At 42.1% G+C, this 19824-nt stretch overlaps 1 protein-coding gene across 13 annotated transcripts in view; it reads right to left on the bottom strand.

Annotated features, from left to right (window-relative positions):
* Positions 1 to 10937: 10937 nt before the first annotated feature.
* PAM (peptidylglycine alpha-amidating monooxygenase) overlaps positions 10938 to 19824 on the bottom strand; it is a 209872-nt gene continuing 200985 nt past the window's right edge. For 3 of the 13 annotated variants that reach the window (XM_039543593.1, XM_039543594.1, XM_039543595.1), the window contains exons 24-27: positions 19637 to 19735; positions 14401 to 14604; positions 12656 to 12712; positions 10938 to 12057 (exon numbers count right to left, since the gene is read on the bottom strand). In XM_039543593.1, the coding sequence (XP_039399527.1) occupies positions 11876 to 12057; positions 12656 to 12712; positions 14401 to 14604; positions 19637 to 19735 (542 nt within the window). In that variant the 3' untranslated portion in view covers positions 10938 to 11875. Of the gene's footprint in view, positions 12058 to 12655; positions 12713 to 14400; positions 14605 to 19636; positions 19736 to 19824 lie in introns of those variants that run through there. The other 10 variants (XM_039543596.1, XM_039543600.1, XM_039543602.1 and 7 more) reach the window with 6 other exon arrangements.

Below are 19824 nucleotides of genomic sequence, written 5' to 3'. Positions count from 1 at the left end.
AGGTCCTCCAAGGCCTTGAAAGGCACAAAGAAGCCCACCACCTCTTGGGAGTGTTCTCCAATATCAGGCGGAAGACAACCTTCCCATATGTCTTGGAGGCAGCTACACTGGCCAAGGGTTCCACCACTCATGCCAACACCTACACATAGGTTTCTATGTGGGATAAGGTGGCCAGCAGGAGGCAATGGAGGCCATGCTTCCTCATCAAGATGGGGAAGGGGTCCTGGCTGCTGTCAGGGCTGGTGCAACCATTTAGGCGACCTAGGCGGTCGCCTAGGACACTGGGATTTGGGGGGTGCCATTTTCTTCGGCAGTGACCGCGGCGGCCGGATCTTTGACTGCCCCAGTCACCACCGGCATTTAGGGCGGAGGGTGGGGGCTGTGGAGCTGCCGCAAGGGAGGCGCCTCAGGGCGGGGGTGTGGGAGGGTGCAAGGTGGAAGTTTCGCCTAGGGTGCGAAACATCCTTGCACCAGCCCTGGCTGCTGTCGATGGTAGAGGAATTAGAGGCAGTAGCAGGCAGAGGGGCTGTGGCAGATGGTGATGGGGTTGGGAGACAGGGCCATGGCCACCTGGGCATACCCCTGGGGGCTGAGGAGCAAGCTCCCCCAGAGCTGCTGGAAAGGTTTGGAGGGGACATGGGGAGTCACAGCCAACCATGGACAATGTGGGGGCCACAGAAGTAGCCCTTTCTGCTGATTGAAGGGGCTCCCTTAGCAGTGGTGGGAAGTTTGGCATCAGAGTCCCTGCTTGTGACAGCTGCTGCTCACAGAGGGCACTGATGGGCCTGGCAGTAGTGATGTGGTGGTAACCACGAGGGCAGATGGGGGAGAAAGCTGAGGTGTGGCAACAATGGTGACTGGGGATTCCCCGGGCTTCCCCCTCCATCATTCCTCTCCATGGGTGAAGCAGCTAGAACAGAAGCCTCACACTTGGCTGAGTTGGGGAGTTGGTCAACCATCGAGGGCAGGAGAGCAGAACAGCCACCAGAAAGGAGGACAGAAATAATAAAGGGAAGGGGGATAGGCAAAATGGAGGTTGACTTGTTTTGCATTAGACTACTTGTGTGGTAGGAGGGTGCAGACAAAAACTGGGGGTGGGGGAGGGATTAATGAAAAAGCAAGAAGGGTGTGGGGCACAATAGGCAGTGTTGGGGTGCACTGGCTCCTCTGGTTACATTGGGTTAGTGGCTGCTGTAAGGGTGAGGGGTGCAGTGAACAGGGAATGAAACAAAATGGTGGGGGCAATCACAAGTGCAGGGAAAGCACAGGTGTGTGGGGCAGAGGACACAGGGAACAAACAGCAAAAAGGCGGATAGCTGGGCAGGTGACTACCAACCATGAAACAGGGGCTCGGCAGTGCAGGTAGCAGACAGTAACGGGAGCAGGGGTGGGGGCAGAACAGACAAGTAATAATCAATAAGGGGAAAGCAAGTAACAAGCAGCAAAGTGGTGAGGGGGAGGTAGTAGCAAACTGCAAGGAGAAGGGGGCCAGTCAAGAGTGGAGGGTAGGAGTTTGCAAACCACAAGGAAAAGGAGTAAGTGGGCAAGCAGGAGGAGGCAGCCCACCAGTTCAGTACAAACTGAGGGGAAGGAGGAGAGGGAAAGTCCAAGGTGGTATGTTTACTCACATGTGCTTGTGAAAGAATCTCTGCTGCAACCGTCCCAGAGCGGGTAAGTGGAGGCAGGCAGGCCAACAGTCCAGCAAGCAGATGGTCTTCAGCAGCCAGAGCAGGAACGGATGGACTAGGAAAAGGGCTCTATGCTGCTCCTCCAGAGCCACAGCAACAACCTCAGTGAAGCAGAAGCTCAGCAGCAATGACAAATCCCACCCCCAGAGCCACAGGTGTGCAGGGAATGAGGGAGGGGATTGCAGGGAGAGAAAGGAGGGTCTCATGGCTAATTCAGTTGCATGCTGCCTTGGAGAACTGGATTCTACCTCTGCTTCTACTACAAAGTTCCTATGTGATACTGGACAAATCATTTGCACTAACTCTCCACAGGTCATCATTATTGCATGTTTCTCATTTTCTGGGTGCCCAACTTAAGAGCCTAGGGGTCTGAGTTGCAGAAGTGCTGAGCACTTACAGCACCTGCAACTCAATAGGAGCTGTGCTTTGAACATATAAAGTACCATATGCATAGTTTCCATAGGCTCAAACACATGGAAAAAAATAGTGGGTATTTGGCTGCTTGAGGAGGCACTTGAGGGAGGATGGAGAGCAGGGGGTGTGTGGGGGTGTTGGGGAAGGTTGGAGCAGGGACAAGAAGAGGTGGAGTGAGGCAGGGCCTCAGGGGAAGGGGCACAGTGGGGGTGGAGCATCCCCAGGGAAAAATAAAAAGTCAGTGCCTATGTAGAGTACCACATAATACTAGAGACTCAGGTTCCTCAAGTGAGGCACCCAAAATTAATGGACACTTTTGACAATTTGGGCTTAATCTCTCTATCCCTCAGTTACCCATGTGTAAAATGTGAACAGTATCCATCTTGTGCTCTGAATGAGGAATCTGGTGAGAAAGAGTAGTATGGGATCAAGTTGGCATAGACTGTATCATAATACACACATAGCAAGGGACTGAATTTAGGTTGCAAAGTCAGCCATAATTCTGGCATTTCCTAACTCTGGAGTGTTTGACTTTGCAACCCTAATGATCTTTTATACTATAGTAACTCCTCACTTAAAGTCATCCCGGTTAACGTTGTTTCGTTACTGATCAATTAGGGAACATGCTCATTTAAAATTGTGCAATGCTCCCTTCTAAAGTCATTTGGCAGCCTCTGCTTTGTCCACTGCTTGCAGGAGGAGCAGCCTGTTGCAGCTGGCTGGTGGGGGCTTGGAACCAGGGTGGACCAGCAGCCCCCCTATCAGCTTCCTGCTCCCCCAAGTTCCCTGTGCAGCAGCTACCCAGCAGGCTATCAATTGCCTGCAGTTCAGCTGTCCCTCCCCCCACTGCCATGTGCTGCTCCTGCCCTCTGCCTTGGAGCTGCTCCCCAAGACTCCTGCTTGCTGTGCAGGGGGGAGGAGAGGAAGAGGGGGGCTAATGTCAGGTGTCCCCTTCCCCCTGCTTACCCCATCTTCCATAGAGCAGGGGGGACACATGATAGGGCTCAGGATGGAGGGAGCTTGCTGGCAGTAGCTGCAGTCTCAGCAAGCTGATCTAATTAACAAGGCGGTGTACTTAGAGTAGGGTCAGCGTACTTAAAGGGGAAATGCACATCACACACACACTCACACTCTCTCTCTCTGCAATGCTGTCTCCCCTCCCTCCATTCCTGCTGCCTTGTAGAGTGTGAGAGTTAACCCTTGAGGACTCAGCCAATTGCTAGTTCATCATTTAGCAGTAAGGCATTCCCTGGGAAATATCCCACCCTCTGACTTCTCCACCTCAACCAAGCTTCACAATCGTCATCACTGTGTACCAGTATTAAATTGTTTGTTTAAAACTTATACTGTGTGTCTCTCTCTATATATAATATAGTCTTTTGTCTGGTGAAAAAAATATCCCTGGAACCTAACCCCCTCATTTACATTAATTCTTATGGGGAAACTGGATTCGCTTAACATCGTTTTGCTTAAAGTCGCATTTTTCAGGAACATAACTACAACGTTAAGTGAGGAGTTACTGTAGTTTTGGAAATTATTATTTGGACATGATATACCTTGACTTTAGCAAAGCTTTTGATACGGTCTCCCACAGTATTCTTGCCAGCAAGTTAAAAAAGTATGGATTGGATGAATGGATTATAAGGTGGATAGAAAGCTGGCTTGATTGTTGGGCTCAATGGGTAGCGATCAATGGCTTGATGTCTAGTTGGCAGCCGGTATCAAGCAGAGTGCCTCAGCGTTCAGTCCTGGAGACGGTTTTGTTCAACATCTTCATTAATGACCTGGACGATGCACTGGATTGCACCCTCAGCAAGTTCGCAGATGACACGAAGTTGGGGGGAGAGGTAGATATGCTGGAGGGTAGGGATAGGGTCCAGAGTGACCTAGAAAAATTGGAGAATTGGGCCAAAATAAATCTGATGAGGTTCAGTGAGGACAAGTGCAGAGTCTTGCACTTAGGATGGAAGAATCCCATGCACTGCTACAGGCTGGGGACTGACTGGCTAAGCAGCAGTTCTGAAGAAAAGGATTAATGATCTGGAGAATGGCATGGACTGCACTCTCAGCAAGTTTGCAGATGACACTAAACTTGGAGGAGTGGTAGATACGCTGGAGGATGGGGATAGGATACAGAGGGACCTAGACAAATTAGAGGACTGGGCCAAAAGAAACCTGATGAGGTTCAACAAGGACAAGTGCAGAGTCCTGCACTTAGGACAGAAGAATCTCATTCATTGTTGCAGACTAGGGACCGAATGGCTAGGAAGCAGTTCTGCAGAAAAGGACCTAGGGGTTACAGTGGACAAGAAGCTGGATATGAGTCAACAGTGTGCCCTTGTTGCCAAGAAGGCTAACGGCATTTTGGGCTCTATAAGTAGGGGCATTGCCAGCAGATCAAGGGATGTGATCATTCCCCTCTATTCAACATTGGTGAGGCCTCATCTGGAGTACTGTGTCCAGTTTGGGGCCCCACACTACAAGAAGGCTGTGGAAAAATTGGAAAGAGTCCAGCGGAGGGCAACAAAAATGATTAGGGGGCTGGAGCACATAACTTATGAGGTGAGGCTGAGGGAACTGGGATTGTTTAGTCTGCAGAAGAGAAGAATGAGGGGGGATTTGATAGCTGCTTTCAGCTACCTGAAAGGGGGTTCTAAAGAGGATGGATCTAGACTGTTCTCAGTGGTAGCAGATTACAGAACGAGGAGTAATGGTCTCAAGTTGCAGTGGGGGAGGTTTAGGTTGATATTAGGAAAAACTTTTTCACTCAGAGAGTGGTGAAGCACTGGAATGGGTTACCTAGGGAGGTGGTGGAATCTCCTTCCTTAGAGGTTTTTAAGGCCCGGCTTGACAAAGCCCTGGCTGGGATGATTTAGTTGGGAATTGGTCCTGCTTTGAGCAGGGGGTTGGACTAGATGACCTCCTGAGGTCCCTTCCAACCCTGATATTCTATGATTCTATGACCCGGGGATTATTGTGGACAAGAAGCTGAATATGAGTCAACAGTGTGCCCTTGTTGCCAAGAAGGCTAATGGCATACTGGGCTGCATTGCGATTGCATCCCATTGCCAGCAGATCAAGGGAAGTGATTATTCCCCTCTATTCGGCACTGGTGAGGCCACACCTGGATTATTTCATCCAGTTTTGGGCTCCCTACTATAGAAAGGATGTGGACAAATTGGAGAGAGTTCAGCTGAGGACAACAAAAATGATTAGGGGGCTGGAGCACATGACTTATGAGGAGAGGCTGAGGGAACTGGTCTTATTTAATCTGCAGAAAAGAAGAGTGAGGGGGGATTTGATAGCAGCCTTTAACTACCTAAGGGAGGGTTCCAAAAATGATGGAGCTAGGTTGTTCTCCAGAGTGGCAGATGACAGAACAAGGAGCAATGGTCTCAAGTTGCAGTGGGGGAGGTCTAGGTTGGATATTAGGAAATATTATTTCACTAGGAGGGTGGTGTAGCACTGGAATGGGTTACCTAGGGGGGTGGTGGAATCTCCATCCTTAGAGGTTTTTAAGGCCCGGCTTGACATAGCCCTGGCTGGAACGATTTAGTTGGGGTTGGTCCAGATGACCTCCTGAGGTCTCTTCCAACCCTAATCTTTTATGATTCTATGTATATACAAAATGTGGTTGTATTTCTTCCTTACAAACTTTACCACAAGGTGTCACTCACTCACTGCAATAGTTTAAATAAAGAACTGTATTGTAAAGCTAGGCAAGTAAATAAATGTGGATGAAAACACTGTAGTAACCATTAGAAACAGATGGGGAAACATATCACTGTAGCACAATTCTCTCCCAAACTATATTCTTGACAAGAAAGGGAGGGCACAAGTACTTTAATTTTTCATGGTTCTTTGTATGGTTTTATGCCATTATCAACAACCTAACTACTACAAAAATACCAGTTCGGTATCTTGCAACTTAATCTCAGAACATAAAACAAACCTTCCTATCAATGAATAGCCAATATGTGCATTCAGATACATCACTTAATTTCTCTGACTGCTGAAACTGTGTGCTCTGCAGGGTATTACACAGATGATATACTAGAATAATACATGGGGTACAGCTTTCCAAAATGAAAAACTTGGGCTCCCATTATAGGAGAGGTAGGGTGACCACATTGCAGGGGATGGTTCTGGTGGGTATCTAGGAGATAAGCATGGGAAAATAAGAAAGAGAAAAGGGTGCCCCATGTCTCCCTCTCGTTCCCAAATGCCTGGCTCCAGTGGCTTTGACTCTACATGCTGGAGAGAGCTAATTCAAGGACTCAGAGAGCCAGAGTTGATTCAGTGAAAGTGCTTGTGTGGGGGAGAAGATTGTAACCTACATCTGTATACACCTGACGACACATTATCATTTTCATGAGCTCATCCAGCAGTTGGCTCCTTTAAGTGGCCAGTTTGGAGGGGTTTACATAAGACAGGTTCTGAAAAACACCAGGGCAGAAACTGAAACTGGACATTATTAGTATCGTTTGTTTTCATCTCTTCTTACTACACCCATAATGCTCAGTTTTGAGGGACACATGGCTCACCCTACACTGACAATACAGTATAAAATGCTAGAAATTATGTACCAGATGGTTTATGCAGTTCCTGCCATTACTAAACATTGCACCAAACTCTAGGTATGTTTTGCAATTTCCTCAGCACACTGCACATCCTCTTGAATGCACACTTGAAAACCCATCGCTATCCACATGTGCCTCACCTACAAATGGTTGTGTAAATCACAGAAGATGTGAATGAAGCCCACTCAACCTGCTCGTTTTCAAATGTGGGACACAATAAATGATCCAAAATTAACTATAAACTAGCACAAACCATTCAAGCAAAAAACAAAATATTGTGGGATTTATGATTTTAATGTAAATGGCTGTTTCTAGAACCTCAGTTTGATGCTGTTTTGTTTCTGGTGTTAATAACTTTAATAAAAGTGAGAGAATACCAAAGCTCTGTGGAATGGAATTACAGAGAGTAACATTTGAGAGGTATATGCACATGCCTTAAAATCTGTGTCCCTATAGTTTCACCCAGTTCTCACCTACAGTGTACTTGTTGGAAGAGTTGTACAATGAAGTCAGCTAGGTTGGTTAGGTTCTCAGACAACAAGCTCCAAAAGCAGAAAGAAGATGCAGGTTTTGCAGAGCGAAACAACAGAGATCACTGCAGACTACAAACCCTCCCTGTATGATAGTAAATTCCTCTCTGCTGTCCCATGGTGTTCAATTGCACAGATTAATTTAAATATTACACAGGAGCAACAGTGGAAAAGTGTCAAAGAAGGGTCATTTGAACAGACCATTCATGCAGATGTTGAATATTTTAAAATCACGTTTTACAATAATTCACGAATCTAGAAGTTATTGTATTCATTCTAGAGTAAAAATGTTAAGATATAAAAGTAAAATAATGGGATGGTAAAACTGTGCTGAGCAAGCTGTGTGTTGCTATTTTAAACAGAAAACATGTTCTACACACCATAGGCATTTTGCTTGTGCTCTTCTTTGTAGCATCTGTTCCAGGCGTGCAACCACACTGAAGTGCAGAGCCAGAATTTGACTAGCAGGTCAGAGATGAATTAGGAGTCCCATGTCTAGATTCAGGAACAGCAGTCTTTCCCCTTTTTCCTGTTACAGCAGTCATCCGTTACACACAGCAGGAGACCAGAATAATTGTGCAGTATGTCACAGGACATTGTTTCAATAAGAAAAGCACATTTAAGAGAACAATGTCACGGTGTTTCTGAATGTTTGATTTAATCCAGCGTAGCCTTTATTTTTGGCTTGCTCAATAAGCAGTGACCTTACCTAGTTTTTCTATCCAAGACATTTTATGTGAATATGTTGCTAGCACATTTGGATAAAACAAACAATTTTTATTAATACAACACTTCTTATACACTTCAGGGTAAGGCAGCAGAAATCTGCAGGCTCCTCCTGCCATGCCCCTCACAACTCTACTCAGCCCCCACCATTTCATGCCCCTATTCGGCCGTACCAGGAATCATACTAGGGAACTAAACACAGTTCTCTGAAAGGATGCACATAAATCTAGCTTAGTGGAGAGCAAGAAACTGTTGCAATTTACCGCATTGATCTATAAATCCTCATTAATGACTACAGTGCACTGCTTAATTGGAAAACCCTACTTAATCAAGTGGAACCAATTTATACCTAATGATACTTGATAGAATGGAGAGCTGCTTAACTGGGATGTAATTTCATTTAACTGGGACACCTTCAGGTGACTTAGTGGTGCTTAGGTCTGTCTGCATGTCTCAATCTCATGCTGGTCTGTTTGTTGGCTCTTCTACCAAAAACCTACAGTTGCCTCCTGTTTGCTCATTGTGAACCACCTAAATTCAGAGGGGCCACCTCTCCGAGCTGCCCAACACAAACTTGGGATAAATAGCAGGCTCCTTCCCTACCTTATCCAAAGTTCATGGCACTATTCACTAATGGGAGAGGATCACTGAAGCTCCTCAGACAGAAGTGTTGCCAATTCTCACAGTATTTGGTATTTTTCTTAAAGCCCCAGCTCCTAGAGCCATGTGATTATATGAGAATCAGAGCTTTCAACTAAAAAGTCTAGCCCTCACAGTGGCTGAGAAAAACTCACAAAAAGTGAATCCACAAGACAATTTTTTTTAAAATCACACTATATTGTCAGTCATGATTTTTGAAGGCTTAGAATTGGCATTTCTTCTACTGTTTATTACTTAAAAGGCATTTTCTGTTAACTGGTGGACATCTGCTGTCAGTGAGATTAAAGGGCGCATGCTATGTAAGCCAATTCTACTTTGACAACAAATAACTAATATTCTTCTTTCAGTAGATAACACATGGTTATTCTTTTAACAGATATTCTTTTGAGGAGGATCTGCTGGTTTATTAAACAAAATTGTGTAAAAAGAATACTCTGTTCTATTGTTTTCCTGCATGACTTTTCCATTGCATTTTACTTTTAGGTACAGCAAAATTTAGTTCTTTTTACTGAATCTTTCCTCTACTCATTTAGGGCTAGATTGTGTTATTAAAGCACAGTTTTGAATAGGAAAAACCATGGAACTGCAGTGTGGCAACCCACCCCTTTGGAGATTACAGTATGTGCCCTTATCCAAAGCTAGCAATGTAATACTGGCTAGTGGAGCCATATTGTGCCTGATTTAAACCATTTTTGGAATGGCTTACACCACAGTAGTAGAGAATAGTCCCTGCATGGTGCAGAAAAAATGGACAATTGTTTTATGTCTTCCTGAACAAGTTTGTCCTGGGTTATATTTCCATTTAAACCATGTTCAGTTGCACCCATTGTCAGTGATGCATAATTTTTGTAGTGTAGACAGGCTCAAGTAAGGAAGAGAAGGCTCAAATGTGCTCCACCCAGAGCCACATTGGAACAAGAGATGGTCACAACCTGGCTTTTAAAAACCCCAGACTATTTTTGATTGGTTCCTACAGAATGTTAGTGACCCAGGTTTATCATTTTTAACAAGTGTTAAAGAGGGCTCCACTTTTAACAACATTCAACAAAACAATAAATGGACCCAACTGATGTTAACATCTCCTGTAAATACTACGGTGTCTTTATGCTTTTTGGTCAAGAATGTGTTCTCCTGCACTCAAACCTGATGGTGATTTTCATTCAAGAAAAAAAAAAAAAACCAACCACCCTCAATTGAGATGAGTTTGACAACCCAGCTTTCAAATGGAGAAGTTACACACTGTCTTACTCACTGCAGTTGTTTTCAGTTAATATTTAATTAAAAGCTAATCTTTGAGTGCATTTCCATACATTGTGGCTCCCAAGATAGTTAGCTCACAATTGCTAAATCTAAACATTAGAAAATAGACAGGCTCATAATAGCACGTTTAATAAGAGTGCACATGCTCAGATGCACTCTTGTTATTAAATATAAGACCTTGTCTTGTCCAATAATACGGTACCACCAGGGGTCTTACTGTATTAGTTAAAAGTTGGGCAGTTCAGCTCTCACATCGCAAACCAGATAACATTCTTGCACCTTAATGAGGTACCCTCAATGGTTATGTATTACTTTTTTAGGTTTCTTCCTGCTCAAATTCTCATTATTTTTGCTTGTATGCAAGTTTAAGGAGAGCAAATGGCTCAGCTATAATAATGTTTCACCCAAAAGAACACTAATGCTCTCCAGGGTCCCAAGTGTGAGATAGAGTCATGTTGTTAGGGAAAAAAACAGTACTTACAGAGCTACAGCATCAGCACTTTAATGGCCTGAAAAACTGTTGCATTTTGGGAGTTTAACCCTGACGAGTTACCACTTCTCTTCTAAGAAAAAAATAGACAAGGGTAGTTAATTTTTTTTATCCTTTGTTCCTGAAAGAAGAGGTACAAGGCCTTATCTGGTTAGGGATGGATCAGTCTGTGTTCCAGCAATACGATATATTTGCCCCCAAGAAACCTCCTTAAGTGCTAGCAACAGCCCATTTTGTGATGAAAGTTATTTCATAGGACCCTGTAGCAATTTTTTGCTCTATACTCTCGGCCTGTATGTGCAGATTTTAAATAAAATTAAGTTAATCTATGCCTCTGATCCTCAAAGGAGACTGATGAATCATGACAATGTCATACACATGAGTCACTTTAGATGACTCACACATTCAGCATAATTATCTAGCAGGTCTTCAGCAAATATAAAATAGTGAGTCATCATATTGCAGAAATGAGGACTGTGTTGCATGAATGAGGGAGGAAATTTAGAGAACTTAAGAGTATCAGTTCTATAAGTAAACTAATACTAGTTCCCTAAACTAATTAATTTGCATGTACAATCTAAGACACAGGTTTCCTCTTAGTGCTGATCATGTTTTATTAAAATAAATACCCTGCAGTTTTGATATACAGGAAAGATTCCTCTTTAAATGTTTAAGTTTGATTTTATACATGTATGTAAGTTATTAGTCTTGGGTTTTTTTCCCCCCTTTAAACCCGCTACATAACAAAATATCTTCCAACTCATACAAAATAGCATGTTTTTCACTGTATGAAGTGGACTGTGTTTTGTTACAAAAGTTGTATACAAAAAATCTTCAAATATGCAAAAATTCCAAAGTACACTCTGACAGCAAATGCTCTGCGAACACTTTATTACACAAATTACATTCATCCTCTGAAAATAGTATTTTAACAGTAATACTATCTAAAAATAAGACATCTCAGAAACACACCAACTAAGGAGGAAGAAAAAAGAATTAAATAGAGACTTTTTTTCTCTTTCTCAATGCAATATTATGTTAGTGATTTTAAAAAAATAGAAGAAGATTTAGCAGCTTTGTTTTCTTGTGGCACTGTATGTTTCTCTGTACTGCAATAGTTTAAGGACATTGAACAGGAAAGGCACAAAAGAAAAACTGACAACTGAAAATATTGTGCTAAACCAGATAATGGGAATTATTTACAAATACAGAAAAGGTCCCAAAACAGAAATGAGAAAATACTACTACTTTAAATCAGTACTGCCATTAAAAGAGGATTGTTTTCTTTTATTAAGATGTTTACATAAAGACAACGGCACTGATATGAAACTTCCACACACTCCTCCACTTAAAAAAAACGCCAAACCAAACTAAAACCAAACTAAAACCAAAAAATCCCAGTGTACAGCCCCACGCAGACTAGTACAGTTTACAATTAAATACACAAAATCTTAAACGTGCTAAAGGGAAAAGGAATCTGATGTTCTTGGTAGAATCATTCAATGTAGAAGAAATCAAAGGCTGGTTTTAGGATGAGGAAGATACTGGTGGGGGTGGGGGAGCTGAATACTCTTCTTCTGAGTCTGTACCATCGTCTTCATCTTTTTCTTGATCGCTCCCTTCAGTACTAAGTCGGTCGAACCCTTTCCGACTGTAGCTTTTGTGGCTTGCAAAGAAGTTCCCAAGGTTAAGGCCTCCACTACCTTTTCCTGTAGAAAGGAAATACCTGAGGTAAGCTTTCCATTGCTGAATTTTAAAAAAATTCCTACCATTCATCCATTACCCACTTTAATGACCCTTATCCTTTCCCCAAAAGTACTTTCCACCAAGCCCTCAAAGAAGGCCAGCACATGAACCATTTTGGGAAGCTAGACACATAGGCTGTGGCAAACAAAATTACCAATTTTTTTTTTTTTTAGAGCTTCTATTGGGATTCAGCTACACAACTGTCTGAACAGTATCTCTTGTGTACCAGTCTGAACATAATTAGCAATCCCAGAGGCGGTGCTTCATTTAATTCACTCTAAGAAACAGAGATAACTCACTATGACAGCTATCGGCTTCTCGGTAGGAATGGCAGATCATCTTGAGCGGATAGATAAAAGGTGGTAGGAGGAAGGCATTATATACATTTATAATCAAAACAGAGCTGAGAAGGAGAGCCTTCCCCCACCTCAGCCCTTGGAAAATCCCACTCCCAGCACCAAGGTATTAAATATACAGCATTTATTCTCAAACATGTTTATGTGTTGACTTATTTGAACAAGATCTGAGTTAACGGTCAAAGAAATCTTGCATTTAACTTACCTTGAAGTCTGCCCAAGATTCTTCCTGAACTTGATTCAAGTTTGTGGTCAGCATCAGCTGGAAAGATAAAGCATATTTCAAAATAAGCGTCAATGACCCTATTCTGAAACGGAGTGCATTTTCTTTCTATATGTCATTCCAGCCATTAAAGATGATTAAATTCTCAGTCAAATCTGAGAACCAGTCTCTCAACTGCTGGCTTTTGTGATTGTGAAGACTATAGTTGGAGAAGAACAACTTCATCACTTCCACTATCTGGACATTTATATTCCAGCACACTGCAAGTTGTAGTAAGACATGCCAAACAGTACTATACTTCTGTTCTCATTTGGACATGCAGGTGGTACAGTTTGCTCTTGAAACACTCTAGATCCATGGTAGACACTTTAATGATCTCCACATTTCTTGAGCTACTGGAAAATGATAAAGATCCAGACTAACACGGCTACCCCTCTGATACTGGAAAATGATAGTGATTTCCCCATTGCAAATCCAAAGGAAAACAAAAAACCACAACCAAGTTGTTTTTTCTACACACTACTTTGTATATACTCAATCAGTGTAAAGAATTTGCAGAACTAAGTAATTTGTTTTTACCAGTATAAATATATTGTAGATATTTAACAAAGTCCAGTTTTATCAAAATGTTCCCATCCACTGTAAATTCAATTACTCCAAAATGCACTGAAGGGAACAAATCTGCATGCTTGGAGATGGACAGGTAGATCTAAGAGGTCTTATTCATATTTGCTTTCTATAATAATATAGCCCTCTGGAGTGTTTGCATATTTAACACTAAAAAAAAAAATCACTCATGCAGTATTACTTTTCAATGCTGAACATTTGCAAGCAAGACTTTCTTCCACCATTATCACTGCACTTCAAACTTTATGAATTTTGTGCAAGGATTTCAATTACATTGGGTCTGTAATAGTGATGGAACTATGTTATTTGCACAGTTCATGTATATTTTATTTTGTCTATGTTTTACCAGTCTTTTTTATGCCACACAGATAACCCAGGAAATGAACATTTAATTGCTACTTCATGTGACAGTTTCGAAGAAAGTAAAATGTGTTATAATAGGTTAGTATAGTATAAACTGGGGACAACCTCACTTTTTTAGCACTATAACTACGCATTAAGAAGGTCACAGCTGGATTTCAAAGGGACGAGGGCACATACATAATGGAAACGTATGTATGACTCAGAAAATGCATGAAATAGTAAGTGGACTACCATTTATGTTCCCCTCAGATATTTTTTTGTTAATGTTTGCAATTTGTTTATTTCTGGGAAATTCTGTAATATCGTTTATATCTTTATCTATCATTTTTTAAAAAAAACTGAACTTATTTTGAAGAAAAGTATTCTAAGCGCTCCCAATGTGAAAAGCATCTCTAAGTAAATTATACATTGAATTTTAAAATAAAGGATTTATCTAAATCAAAATAATTGTAATCAGAAGGCTCTTTCTGGGATTTCAGACCCAGATAGCAACTAAAGGGAAGATTTAGAAGGAAATACTGAAAAAGTGGTATATTAAGGTACAATAATAAAAGTATTTGCAGATACAGTCGTTTGTGGATGCCAACACAGGATTAGAATGAATTGCCATGGTAACTGTACACAAGATTAAATATAGACAATGGGGCTCTTTTCATAATTTTGGCCCTGCCTGTTCAATGATGTCTTTGAATAATAAAAGTCTCTTGTTCTGGAATTTAAGATTTATTCATGGTTACCTCCATAGACCCTTGTCTTCCTCCATCGAATAAATACAGCAATTGCCAACAGGACAACAATAGGAATAATTAGAAGAGTTGTAATAAGAACAAAGGATATTCCAGAACTGGCCTGTTCGACCATATGATGTTTTTCCCACTTCTTTGAAGACTCCGTTGAAATAGGTTTGTTTTTCAGTTTGGCTTCTATAACTGTCTCTGCTTCTTTAAGAAAAGAAGAGAATTGACACCGGTATTTTAACATTTCAAGCAACATGCTTGAAAAGAACATGCTAATGCACCTGAAATTTTCAGTAATTAACAACAGGCACCATTAAAACTATAAAATGACACTCTAACAGGATTTCTTAGCTACTGCTGGTGTCATCTCAAGAGCCATGCAGGGGGGATAGAGATATAACTTTCTAAAATTCTGAGAAGATTAGCGTGTGCTCTCTCTATTTCTCTAATATTTGCGGTTCGGAGGATGGAGACGGGACAATTGTCAGAGAGGGTTGCTCCTAAAGAATTCCAACATTTGAATAATGGGAAAATCCTGAAGCATTCCATTGTTACAACAAAGCAAGGCACGACATGACTTTCTCAGTAAAATATCCCTCTATGTTAGCTGCATAGACCCTTTTGCAAGTAACAGGCTACATTTTTGTATTATCAAGAATAAAAAAGGAATGTATTTGTTACTGTCCTTGAAACAATTAACCCAGAAGGGACATGTATGTGCGTGTCTACATATGCGTGTGTTTCTGTAAAACGTTTAGTCTGTACAGAGCAGCTTGCACTTTGCGAGATAGGCTTTAATTGTGTTGTGGTTGCATTTTATCCACAACTTTAGCTTTGTTAGAATTATGCCATGTGAAATGATTCCACCAGTTCATTTCCTTTTTCCTACAGTACCAAGGAGGAGGAGGATGAATGGGAAAAGGAGGCTGATGCCATTGGTAGACTATAGTTATCAAGGAGGAGCATGTGCCATACTGAGAAGGGAGCTGGATAATATGATCCCCAAAAGGTTCAATTTCAGCTGTGAAGTTTGATATGTGTGTACTGCTAGTAAATCTGTACAGCTGGTAATGTTTTGGATGAACTCCTATAAAACTATATACATTTCAGTATTTTCTACCAAGGATAGCCAAAGTGTGGCCTGCGGAGTCAAGTAAAGTCCAGAGAGTTCTATAATGCTGTGAGTTCCCTTCATCTTTAATATGGAGATGTGGCAGCCAACAATTACCAGGTCCCAGCATGAAATGAACCACTGAAACTTCTTATGGCTTGTCTTCACTGGGGCATTTGTGAGAGTTATCTACACTTGAGTTAACTCCCCACGAGTTAGCCATGGTCGAGTGAGAGCAGTCACACTGTAAAATGGTTGAGCTGCACAGCGATTGGATTAGCAGCTCACTGAGTAACCAAGTCCCCACTGCTTTACTAGCTGGAGCATCAGCAGCACACAAACTTCAACCCACAGCCCCTGACAGGCCAGCTGGCTTGAGTTTAAAGCAGCAGTTCCCAACATTTTCACATGTATGACCCCATTTTCACATGTATGGCTTCCTGCGACCCCAGACAGCATGGAGGACGCCATTTTTAAATGGAGTCATCCTTGCAGCATGACCTCATATGCACTTTGTGTGCAAAGTCAACTGCAGCATGCAGGACACCATTTTGCTTTACAAAATGGCATCCTCCACACAATGTGACCTCGCGTACACATGGTATGTGTGAGGTCATGCTACATGGAGGGTGTCATTTTGTAAAATGGCATCCTCTGAATACTTGGGATTGCCGCAACCCTACTTGGGATCATGACCCAAAGTTTGGGAACTGCTGGTTTAAAGTATCACTTAACTTGAGCAAAAATTTGTGTGTACACAGGAGTCAGGCTAGCGGCAACACTTCAGTTATATCTCAAGCTAGAACTGCAGTGAAGACAAGCCCTTATTCTCAATGGACCACACTTCTGTAATGAAGATGAGAATCGTTGCAGACTGTTCAATTTTATGCCTAAGTATATGTTGCCTTTAAGCTCCCAGCGAATTCTTTATGTTGCCCTCACTTCAACACAGCAGAGTTGGTATTGGGGACAGCCACAGTGACCAGAGAGGGAACTAAGTTCTAGTTTAGCTCCCAGGAAGTGTAAATCAAGATATTTTAAAACAAATAATTTATTTTATTTAAATTCCATTTTCTCCATTTTTAATAAACCTTGTTTTTATTAAGACTACTGTTTGGATGTGTCATAGGAGAAGAGTACTCCACAACTTCTATGAGGAGGGGTTGGAGAATAAAAAGTTTCTGGAACCTACATCCTCAACTCATTCTTGGTCAAGGAGCATGGAGAGAGGAGTCCACTCCCAGTGTGTTGTGCTGCCATCAGGCTGCATCAAATGAGCACACCGGGGAGAAGCCAGAAGAACAAGAAGGAGGGTAAGTTGGTGGAGGTGTTTGACCTCGGAACATAGGGTGAAACTTCAAGCAAAATGAAGCCACAAATTCTGTTTGGAAGTGAATCCTGCCTAACCCCAACCAATAAATTCAATACTCTTTTGAATTCTGAATACTTCAATTCATCCTGGAAAGTATATTCCCAGTTAAGTCACACAGCAGCCTTCTCCTTCCCCATAAGGTCCATACTGTACCCTTTAGCATTGTAGCAATGGATAGATTGATCTAGCTTATGTAAATCTCACTGATTACTGGACTGCTCACTGGTAACAAATTACAAATTAGTGACCACTGAAAGGGAATAGGATTTAGGCTCTTTGCTCACTTGGGTGCATTTGAAAATTTTACTCTGATTCTAGGACTGTATTTTGTTGCCACATAAGATTAGAGAAGGGGTTTCTAATGAAATTCTTTAAAAATAATAATTTTAACAAATTTTGCAGGAACTTTTAAGGCAGATTTTTGTGAACTATTTAAAATTAGTAAAAACATTTAACTTCATACTAATATCATGGCCTCTAATTTATTTTATATTGTTTTAAACTTAAAAAAAAAACCACACATGCATCAGAAACCTTTTCTGATATATTATACTATATATTGTATGAACATATATATGCATATGTGCAATATTTGTATGTATATTTATAAAATTATATTGTGTGTTTTGTGAAATGCTCTCTTCAAGTTTTGTTATGTAGTGAGTCGTCACATTTATGTTGCATGCCAGAGAATGACTGTGGTGGCTTTAGTAGATCTTTGGTTGCTCAGGTAGCAGCTATGGCTAAAGGCATTTTTCCCTAGTACAACCTTTCCGATTGAACCAGTTTTCCCTATTTTTGTCTCATTTTGAGATTAGACTACTGTAATAAGAGCACTTTACCATCTGTAAATTGCAGCTAGTGCATACCACATCAACCCACATTAATATGCTTTCTGTGGCAGAACATCACACAGAAAGCATATTATATCTATACATTTTACTCCTGGGGGAATTCTGTGCCACTATGTTCGTGCAGAATTTATGTCGCTGGCAGATTTTATTTTCTCAACAGAATACAGATTCTTCTGGAGAGGTGCTGCACTTACACCTTTCACCCACCAGGGGCTGCTGTGGTGCCAGAAGAGAGGGCAGCCAGCCAGTGGAGAGGCTGCGTTCCTTAGAGCAGGGACAGGTGAGGAGGCACCAGACAGAATGGAGCACATGGGGCTGCTGATATGGGGTACAGAAGGGCTAGTCGGGGAGGACAGACTGGGGCATGAGCTCAGGAGCTAATAGGGTGACAGCATTGAGCCAGGGGCTGAATGGGGGAAGGAGGTAAGAGGGTGTGCAGGGATTCATGGGTGTAGGAGGGGGAGATTTTTGGTAGCCCAAAGTCAGTAACATGCCTAGACCACTGCCCACAGCTGGCATACCAATTGTTATGCTCATTGCTGAAAGCAGCTAGAAAGGCAGTTGCTGAATCCTTAGGCACAACTAACAGACCAGGAGGGTTTGGGGAAGTGAGTGACGAGGAGTAAACATGACCCAGTGCCCTCCTGACTTGAGTTTTTGCTGAAGCTGCAGTTGTGCAAAATGAAAAATCTGGCAATAGATAACTATTGCCATGTGAAATACAACTGGTTAACTGATGGAAAATTCCCTGCCTGACAGGCTGGAAAACTCCACACTTAACAAGCTATGTAATACCAACAAATTGGGTATAAAAAGAGGAAGAGATCTAAGCTTGGTGGATATTTGAATACTTGGGATATTTTGGGACACCTCTCAAGTTCCCCTGCAGATGGAAAGCTGGGCACTGGAAGTCTACAGATATCCACTCAAGACCGTGGGTAAATATTAAACGGGGGTTAATTTGGGGTGCTCTACTAACCGCTGCGGACATGTGTAAGTACTCAAGAGTAAATAAAGTAGAAGCTTTGAGTGAAGGCACCTTTGTTTGCCTGCTTGCTTCAACTATCTATTGGCCAGAGGTGCCGTGTTCCCCACTGATTTATTTCCTGCCACCACCTTGCAAAGAGTAACATTACCAAGAGCTTTGGGTTCAGCAAAACCCCAGGTAACATGGAGGGGGGAGGGGTGGGCTGCAGACACACATTGGGACATGAGGTAGGAGGGTGCAGGGACACACGCAGACGGGGGGCAGATGTGCCTGATTGAAATGGGAGAGGCTAGGGGTCAGCCAGGGCCTGCATGGGGGAGGCTACCCAACTCCCTATAATTCCTTCCCATCCCCCCACAAAAAACCTGTTCCATACTTCTTCCATCCACACACAAGCACCCTCCAGGTTCATTCCCAGGCTCCTTCCCTCCCTCTTCCCCAAGCCTGAGGGGAGAGGAAATATGTTTATGTAGTGTAATTTAAATGAATTACACAAAGTTCTGTATTAATGTGTCTAGTAAGGAATCTATTTGTCAAAAAAAAAAATCCTAAACCTTTTTTTGTCTGTATTGTTAGAGACATACTTGCGGACAGGTATTTTGAAATACATTATCAAAATAATTGAAACTGACATGATTATATTGTGTTATTTTGACAAACATAATATGCAGAATTTTAAATTATTGTGCGCAGAATTTTTAATTTTTTGGCACAGAATTCCCCCAGGAGTAACATTTGCTGCCTATTAGCTTCAAGGGGGAAGCTAAAAACTATTGGCTTTAACCTAATGTACCCTGAAGTTGTATAGCAAGTGGTTACTTGAAAGACTCTCTCTGAATCTATGTGATACTGCTGAAATATTCTAATCTAGATATCCCTGATTAAATGAGAGGTGGCAGCTAGCATAGTACCTTTTACCAGTGCTGCCACAGGCTTTTCACCCTCATCTGCCAGAGCCTGGATTTGTTGCACTTCCTTGCATGTTTTTCTGCTGAGTGCTTTGGGTGAGACTGTCTGAGAGGAGGAGGATGCTAGTATTATTGTGTCTTAAAGGCAGTCTACTTTGTACTAATATGTCTACATTTGTTGATTTTGATGC

This window comes from Mauremys reevesii, linkage group 6, assembly GCF_016161935.1.
Source record: "Mauremys reevesii isolate NIE-2019 linkage group 6, ASM1616193v1, whole genome shotgun sequence".
Classification (NCBI taxonomy): domain Eukaryota; kingdom Metazoa; phylum Chordata; order Testudines; family Geoemydidae; genus Mauremys; species Mauremys reevesii.
Note: the sequence above shows the minus strand (reverse complement) of the source record. Positions and strands in the feature narration are given on the sequence as shown.